Source organism: Nicotiana tabacum, chromosome 1 (genome assembly GCF_000715075.1).
Source record: "Nicotiana tabacum cultivar K326 chromosome 1, ASM71507v2, whole genome shotgun sequence".
In the NCBI taxonomy this organism is placed as follows: Eukaryota; Viridiplantae; Streptophyta; class Magnoliopsida; order Solanales; family Solanaceae; genus Nicotiana; species Nicotiana tabacum.
The window spans coordinates 46062232-46070849 of NC_134080.1; the positions used below are offsets into that span (position 1 = coordinate 46062232).

Here is an 8618-nt window from a genome sequence, read left to right on the forward strand (position 1 = left end):
TGTTTTACATTAGATTCATTAACTCACTATTACATTTTTGTTGGTTAAATTATTATGTAAAACTGGTTCTTTGGGATATTATCTATTTTAGCTTTATATGTTTTATTCACCGTCTACTTACGTGCTAGCTATAGCGTACTACTACTTATTTTATTTAACTTTTGTATTTTATAGAATTCTTACAACTTTGCATGTCCTATGATCCAACCCCCGAAAAAACCAAGGAAGAAAAATATTAAAAAGAACTATAATTCATGTAATAGGCCATAGCTGCAATAAAAGAGATATGTGTTAAAAGTTTAGGTGAGACCCACGCTTTATTATACCTTTGAGAACTACGCAATACTTGTGGAATGGGAAGTTTGATGGGCCCATATTTCGTACTACAAAATTGTAGCCGAAACACTGAAAAGGCAATGATAGCCTTGTGAATGTCAGGCAAGCATGTGAACCTAGAAAAGTATTTTTACTTTTACTACTATTAATAAGAGGGAATGTGACGAGCTTCCGGTTAGGAAATAGACCAAAATAAGTTGGTTTTTTTGTCAAATCACTTTCACCGGAAGCTCCTCACATTTCCTCTAGTAAAAATAATTTAAGAAAAATGATAAGAAGAGTACACCAAATTGACAGCTGTAGTTTAAAGGGTAAAATTGTAAGTTCACGAGGCTAAACTGGAAGAACAGAAAGAACTGGATAAGAGTAACACTGCTGCTCCTCTTCACTGCCAAACGTTCCGGCGAGATGACAATTACCATCTATACTCCTGCGCATGTTAGCACCAGCAGCTTAAATTTCCGCATCCTCCGTTCTCCGCCGCGGCGAACCTTTTCGCCTGCGAGATGTCACCGCAATTTTAGCTTGAGTTGCGCTTTACTCCCGGAGAAAAGGCGGGAAAGCAGACGATCGGTCACTGTAGCCCTCGGAATCTTGCTTCAATGGCTCTTAGTACCTAAAGGTGATCCCTCTCATTCTATCAGTGTTAACGTGTGCCTCCGCCAGTGCAATGCGCTAGTAATTACATTCGTAATTCTCAAGTTATGTATAAGTCCGCGTTTGCCTGCATTAGATTGTTATAGAAGTGACATCGAGGTTGATATTGCTACTATAGTAGATGCAAGCATGAAATCATCATTGATGAACTGTAATCGTTGCTCTGTGTGTGTGCATATTTATTTATTTATTGATTTTCATTTTTGAATTTTGTTTTGGTTTGCAGATGCAGGAGCAAGCCCCTTTGACAAGTATGTTAAAAGGTGAGCACACAAGTTGTTGAATTTTGGAATTGATTGCATATATAATGTTTATGTTAGTTGATGAAAAAATGATTATTTGCATGAGATTGAGTTTAAATAGAGTAGTCAGTGAGTGAGGATTCATATAGCCGATCCGACTTGTTTAGGACTGAGGCTTACTTCTTGTTGTTGTTGATGATCAAAAGATGGCTAATTTTCAAAGGTGGATCCAGCTTATAAGCAGTAAAATGCATACACCCACTGACTCAAGGTACATATCTTATATGGAAAGTTTAGAAGAAAAATTATAAAGAGGTGGACCCAGTGCATTTAAATCACAGATCCGCCTAGCGCCTATACTATGGTAGCGTTCCTATAGCATGTAAGTTGTGCGTGCTATTAAACTGTATCAAGTGGCAGAGTTAGGCTTGATTGCCACATCTGTGTAATTGAATGGGACAGAAACTGTCATATTCTAGCTCCATTAAGATAATATGTTTCTCTTTTGATAACAATAAATTTGATGATGTATCTAATGACTTGAGTTGCACTTAGATTTATTTTTTTTTGGTTGGTGAATCAGTAGTTTGCACTTAGAAAAAATTTAGTGAAAATCAAAAAAGAAAAGAGAAAATTTTCTAGTATGATAATGAAAGAGGCGAACGTTGATAGTGATTTTGTTTTCCAATTAGCCCGCCAATTTGAATGAAGTTACATCATTTCTTATTCAAACGCCTCTCTCATTCTCGGGTCAAATTTTCAAATTTTGTGCAATCTGCTTTTTGAAGTTGGCAACACTAATTTCTCCTAGTGATGTTGACTTTCAAAATGCCGAAAGTTATGGGTGTTCGTAAGCTCTGTTTTCTACTTCCGATGATGAAACTTGTTTTTAGGGCTAAATTTCGACCCAGCTCAGAAAAAGCAGCTTCCATGCTTTGCTTTTATTTCATAAGCGAATTACAGGATTGCCAACTTTGTGTTTTCACGACTACTGGTATTTATGTCGATACTTAAGATCAAATAGTTTGTATAACTCGGTGGTATCAGGAGCTTGGGTTCCAGATGGCTCCACCATCTTCATTAACTTCCAACACCTGTGTAACTAGCTTCCACATCTGTCAACCTGCTTTATTTAGCTACGGTGACCGGTGGAATTAACTTATGCTTGAGTTATTGCCTTTGTGCTTTCAATTAGTTTTGTAAGCCTGTGATAGTTTGTGATTTCAGTTAATCTGGAATTGATCGTTGTGCTCATGTTATTATCAAAAATTTCGATTTGATAACTAGGAAAAAGCTTGATCCGCTGGAGACTTATATACCAGCTGTGCTGTTGGCGGGGGTGCAGATTAAGGAATTAGGTGACACTTGTTTCTCGCTGTCACTATTTTTGTTTCCTAGCATGTAAAGCTTAGTAAATGTCTATAGTTCATGCTGTGATCCACCGTGTTTATTTAGCCTGAATATTTCAGTGATTTTTCATGCAGTACATAGAAATATTGGAATTAAACGATTCGTCTTCAAAAGTTTGTGCCACTGGTTGCAAATCAATTGCTATCTTCCAATACACCCCCCCCCCCCCCCAAAAAAAAAAAAAAAAAAACAAAAAATAACGCAAAAGCCAAAAACGATAGCCATCCTCTAACATTGATCCAATTGGATCATGAGCACCTTATGAATCAGAGTGAATGCTGTTTCTATGAACCTCACCAAGTCATCGCCAGCAATCAGCTCTTATCCCTTGGTGTCAAAGGGCGAGTTCCTTTCTTGTCTTGCCCAAAAACTTTCTTTATTCTCATTGGAGAAAGACTCTCCCGCGGCAAAGTTAACCTTCTAATTTCTCTTGTTAAAAAAAAGTTTGAAACACCATGCTCTAGAGTTTGACTGCCTCAAATTCTGGAAATAATTGATGGTCTCTGTATGTGAACATGATCGCTAAAACATTTAACAGGTCAGTTTCTTTTATAATCTCTCCTCCTCTTTCCTAATGACTTAAATCGGCGATAGAGGTCTATCCATCAAGGAGTACTGATTAAAAAAATCTGTCATTGAACTATCCACTTATATATGAAGAGAATGCTCTCAACTTTGGTGGCATGTCAGTATAACCTTCCATCTGATAGTAGCTTATATAAACTATCCTAAGATATTCTCTTACAAGTCTTCCTCATTTTCTGCTCCAAACTAAGTGGGAAGAGCACTCGTCTCTCTTCCTTAGTTTCAAGAATATTACACCATTCCTATTCCTTCCTGAAATCTCCTCGTTGCTTCTGGAGATTTCAAAATGAAACTCTTCAGGAATGGGTGTTTTCCATCTCGCACACTCATTTCAACACGGTTCCACTGTTGAACTTGCTGATATGCGGAGACCCATAATTCTGTGTTCTTGCAAGGTTTCACATTCTACTGACTTCTATAAAATTGGAGTATGGTTATACTTTGAATTTTTTTATTGCAAGATTTCACAGCATGATTACATGATTTTTTTGGCATTTTATAGAGAAATCTTTGGAGGTTGATCAACCTAAATATGGCGATTGCCGGAATATATTGCGTTCTGGTCCTGCATCATCTCTTCGTGTCAATATTCGAGCAGTAAGTAAATGTTTTCCCACGCCCCATCTCAACTCAATGAATGTCATTTTCTAATGGTTGATAATTATCAGTTTCTGTACAGCTTCTGCCAAAATTGGTAATTTATGAAGTTGAATTTGTTGATATAGACTTATGAATGCTCCACTCTGGTGTTGGAGCACACTATAACTCCTAAGCATGAGAATTATTATTGTACCAGTTGCGTTGTATGATATTTGTTGATAAAAGGGAAGTAAAGTAAAAGGGAAATTAAGAAGAAAAGAGTAAAGAATTACACTGCTGTCACAAAGTTGTCATTTTTAGCTTTTTGAGTGTCAACTGCATTAAGACTTTGACCAAGATCTTTTAACAATTTGTAAACATTTTGAGACAATTTTTTATCTTGCAGTATGTTTCATGTAATTTGTAAATATCCGACTATTACTTTCAAATCATGAATTTAAATATTTGTCAACTTGACGCTCATAAGCTTTTGCGGTGGAGAGGAACAAGAAAAGATTTGAAGAAAAGAAAGCAAGAACTTCTTCATTGGCCTATGACTCCTCTGCTATGCCATTTCTTCAGCAGCGTGCTAGTATGAACATTGAGTATTTAACTAAGCTACACAAGTCCAAGCTAAATATCGAAATTAGAGAATCGGTTAACAACAGAAGACCATGCAAGTAGCATTGCTTTGACAGGCTATCATCTGTCTATCAAAGTAAGGCAAAAATATCCAAAATGCTCAAATTTTTGTTACCAAGGAAAGAAAAAGTCTAGTTACATAAACAATAAAGAAACTCCAGTTCTTTAAATAAATCTCGTTGATGGTTTGAAAATGGCAGTGCACTGAAGTTAGATTCACATGTTCGACTAATTCTAGGCAATGGCGTTTCTTGTTCTTTTCTTTTTCTTTAGCTATTTGGTTTGTGGCAATTTTTCTTATTTCATCTAGACAGAGAAATACCAAAGACTTCTTCTAACTACAAAAAGATGATCATATCTGGGAAAAACTCTCTTATATTTTCCTTCAATTATAGGTAGCACAATATGCATCCGATGATGGAAATGGTGAATCAGCTTCCAATGATGTTGATCAGTGTCTGAGGTACTACTTCAAATATTTTAACTGTCAACCTGAACGATCCTGTTTAAATACAATGTAAGGCAGTGATAATAATAGTTTTGCAGTTCAAATTTGTTATTAACTTCATGCACAGGATGATCAGACTATCAGGTAGAAGATGTAAGAAAATTTTAAAATTTTCTTGGAATACTGATGATTTCACTAGGTCTTTCTCCCAGAAAGAGCTACTTAATTGATTCTTGATCCCTTTAAGGTTGATTTATGGTAATGACTAATGACATTTGATTGTTCAATCGCAATGTTTTTCCTGTAAGCTTCATGACTTTGTTTTTTTCTTAAGCAAGGTTGGCTGTAAAGTTCATGCCACGAATGTGCAGATATTGTAATTCCAAGCAAACTGCCAAGGGAGATGGAACACCTTCAAATTTATGACTAGAGGAACATGCTTTTAATATATCCTTGTACCTCGCTAAACAAAAAGGACCAATGTTAACCAACATGCAAAGTGGACCATCATATTACATGTAACGTTGTGTTTTCGCTCTCACTTGTAGTTACTATTGCTTCTATTCTTTCTTGCAGCGCATTGGAAGGACTTGACTCGTTGCTTTTGCGTGCATCAAGAAATGATCCAGGGGCCTCAATTGACTCGATGAAGGCAAAAATTACTACTGCTCTAAATGCATTGGACAGGTCAAAGTTCTTCTTTTATTTGTTTCTTTCTGCCTTGGTGATAATCGATTGTTCAACGGCGTCTCAATTCCAAATGAATTAGATTGGTTGTACATATATGTTTTCTCTATAGCCATTTTACTCTATTCAGGTTATTAAATAATTTGTCTTTCAACGCAACTCAGGGGTTTGATAAATCTGAATTTATCCCTACACAGTTAACTAATTTAATCTGAACCAGTTATACACTTTTGCTAGCTAGTTGCCAATCAGATTCTCTAGAAGGTTTTGAATTGTTTTTCCCCTTTTCCTCTTTCAGTCTTCTGAAAACCGTCCCAGCTGATATGCTCGACAAGGGAAAGATTGTAGCTGATTCATATTTATTTGCTGATGAGGAAGATGTAACACCTGAGAAACTGGACCCGAATCTGAAGCAACTGGAATCTATACTGTAAAGAATATGAGAATGCTATGGCGTTAGCTTCGGATACGAAGGCTCTTTCTTAACCAGGTCTGACTGTTTCATCCTATCAGAGTTTTCATATTGCTCGAAAACAAAAACCCATGAGTAGATGTGGTTTGGGAAGGGGGGGCCGGGGTTCTCTTACTCTCTTAATTGATTAAACGTAAAACAGAAGATCCAACATATCTAACTCTTGTATTTAGTTTTCTTTTTTAATTCTAAAGATTGTATAGGATATCTTCCAATATACTCTAAATTTATAGCAATATTAACTCTGAAATAACGCTAAACATAGAGTAAATTTGCTTTGACTTTTTAACATAGAAAAAAATGCTTCCTTTACCTCTACTGAATGGAAACATAACCCCTCTGACCTCAAGGTCGACAGTCAAAAATAAGATGATCGTTGCCGCTATCAAAGTGTAAAAAATGGGTAGCAGTGCATTTTCTTTTAACAATTAAAAAGTTACCTAATAGTATGGCATAAAATTTGAAATTCCCGACCTGCTTTCTCTTTAGCTTTCTTTGAGTTTCTGTCTCTTACTCTGTTCTTACATATATCTTAGTCCAATTACTTAAAAATATCTGTATTATTTTGAAGAACAAGAGACTGTGCGGATGTTACAATCCTTTATAGGTGATATGCACTTGCTCCTAAAATGTTAAAAACCATCGGAGGACATGGAAGGAAATATGTGTCTCATTGAAGGTGAAGGAAAAAAATCTCGCTGCTCTCTTAGCTAGTTAAACTTTGAGGACCTTCAAATAATTTGATTGCAAAGCTGACCAACCAACAGCGACGAACAATTTTCTGATCCAATCCTCCAGCTCTATTCTGGTGGCTACTTCTAAGTTCTAACTCCCAGCCTCGAGCTTTTCTTCTTTCTACGGGCAAACCAAATATTGCTTTCTTTTGTAAATTAATTAAATTGATTTTGAGCGATTTAATATTCACAATACAGTTCATTTGATGCTTCACATTAATTGGAACTTATCAGCGGTAAACCCGAACTCAAGGTTGTGCCCATGCTCATATTTTCCAGTTCATCCCAATTACTGCACTTGCTCTTTCCTTCATTCATTTTACCCACTTCTTTATTATCCTGTTCTTAGCCGTTGCTCAAAGTCTGGACAATTTTCTGTCCAAAACCCTGGCCCCTTGACTGCCCCTGTTATTAGCTAGGTTCTTCGTAAGACCAGCCATCTTCTGAAGGGGGGCCATTACTAGCTTAAGAAAGTTCAACAAAACCCATCAATATTTATGATATCTATATATAAAAAATAGAGTAAATTTCAGTTTACCCCCTTAACCTTTAAGGGTTGGGAAACAATATCCCTTCACCTTCTGAATGGGAACGACAACGGCCTTCACTTTTTGTCTGACGTTGACTCTATATATATCTATTAAAGAATACCATTTTAAATTCAGTGAAAACATAATTTTTTAATTGCATTATTTTTTGCCAATGCAATTCTGATGTGGTTTGATTACTGTATGGTGTACCATAAGAATGCGTCCAGTTTACCCTCTATTTCCCCTCCATCGACTGTATTTTTGGAGGTTCGACTTCCTCCACAAGGCCAATGTGTGTCCTTTTTGTGCTGTTACAATCATCTGCATGCCTCCTCTGGCCCCTGAATCCTCCAATTGTACCCGCCATCCCCTTCGATGTTAGTCGAAGCATCTTCGTAGTCATCTGCTTCCTCATGTATTATCGGCATCATCTTCTTCTTCTTCCACTTCTATGTGGTTTTCCATATCCCTGAAGCTTTCATCTTCATACCGGACTCCAGCATATTGAACCCAATTTCATGAGTTCTCTATATTTAAGTAGTTTAAGGACTTGGGTCTCAGTAAAATAAGCTTGGGCCAGACGAGGAGCTAGCCTTGTTAAAATTAGAGAAACTACCCGTTATGTCAGCCCAAAAGTAAATTAGTACAAAAATTAGTTAATTTATAAAATATTACCAATATTAGCCAAATGCTACCAATACTAGCTATTTGTAGCTAAAAAAAAATTTGCTTTCTTTTGAGTTGATGTTATTAAAATAGATTGGGTACATTTTAAGGAGTTTGAATTTCAGTTTTAGGATGATTTGGTAAGTTTTGAGGTAGTTTGAATTGAAAATTCGAAATAAAAGATGAACATAAAAAAGATGATATGTGTATCACATTGTATATCACGTATGTATCATATGTGTATCTCATGTATATCTATATGTGAGACACATGTTTGACACACGTGTCATAGAAAAAACTTTAAACTCGATTTCAACTATAAATTTTGACTCAAAACTAGTTCAATTCACCTCCAATCTTCCTCAAATTTTGTATATTGGCTCATCTATATGTTTTCAATGAATTTCAACCATACACATTGAAAAAGATCCCTTTTTGCTTAGGTTTTGGGATATTGTATATATTTTTTTTGTATTTTATCACCTTGTTTGCTGCCTCATCAATGAAATTCTTTTCCATCTTGCATCTAATGTTGTTGATCACACTTAAAAATATAGGAGATTTTTGTGTATGACTCTTGGAGAGAAAGAATAATTATTTATGTGGGGTTTCAATTATTGTACGAGCTTG

The 8618-nt window shown here is 35.9% G+C and overlaps 1 protein-coding gene across 1 annotated transcript; it reads left to right on the forward strand.

Moving 5' to 3' along the window:
- The first annotated feature begins 669 nt into the window (after positions 1–669).
- On the forward strand, positions 670–6261 carry LOC107805847 (uncharacterized). The gene is made up of 7 exons (XM_016629943.2): positions 670–958; positions 1220–1256; positions 2523–2593; positions 3733–3827; positions 4847–4914; positions 5476–5586; positions 5885–6261. Exons 1-7 carry the CDS (start codon positions 745–747, stop codon positions 6018–6020), a joined length of 732 nt encoding a protein of 243 aa, XP_016485429.1. The 5' UTR covers positions 670–744; the 3' UTR covers positions 6021–6261.
- The last annotated feature ends 2357 nt before the right edge of the window (positions 6262–8618 follow it).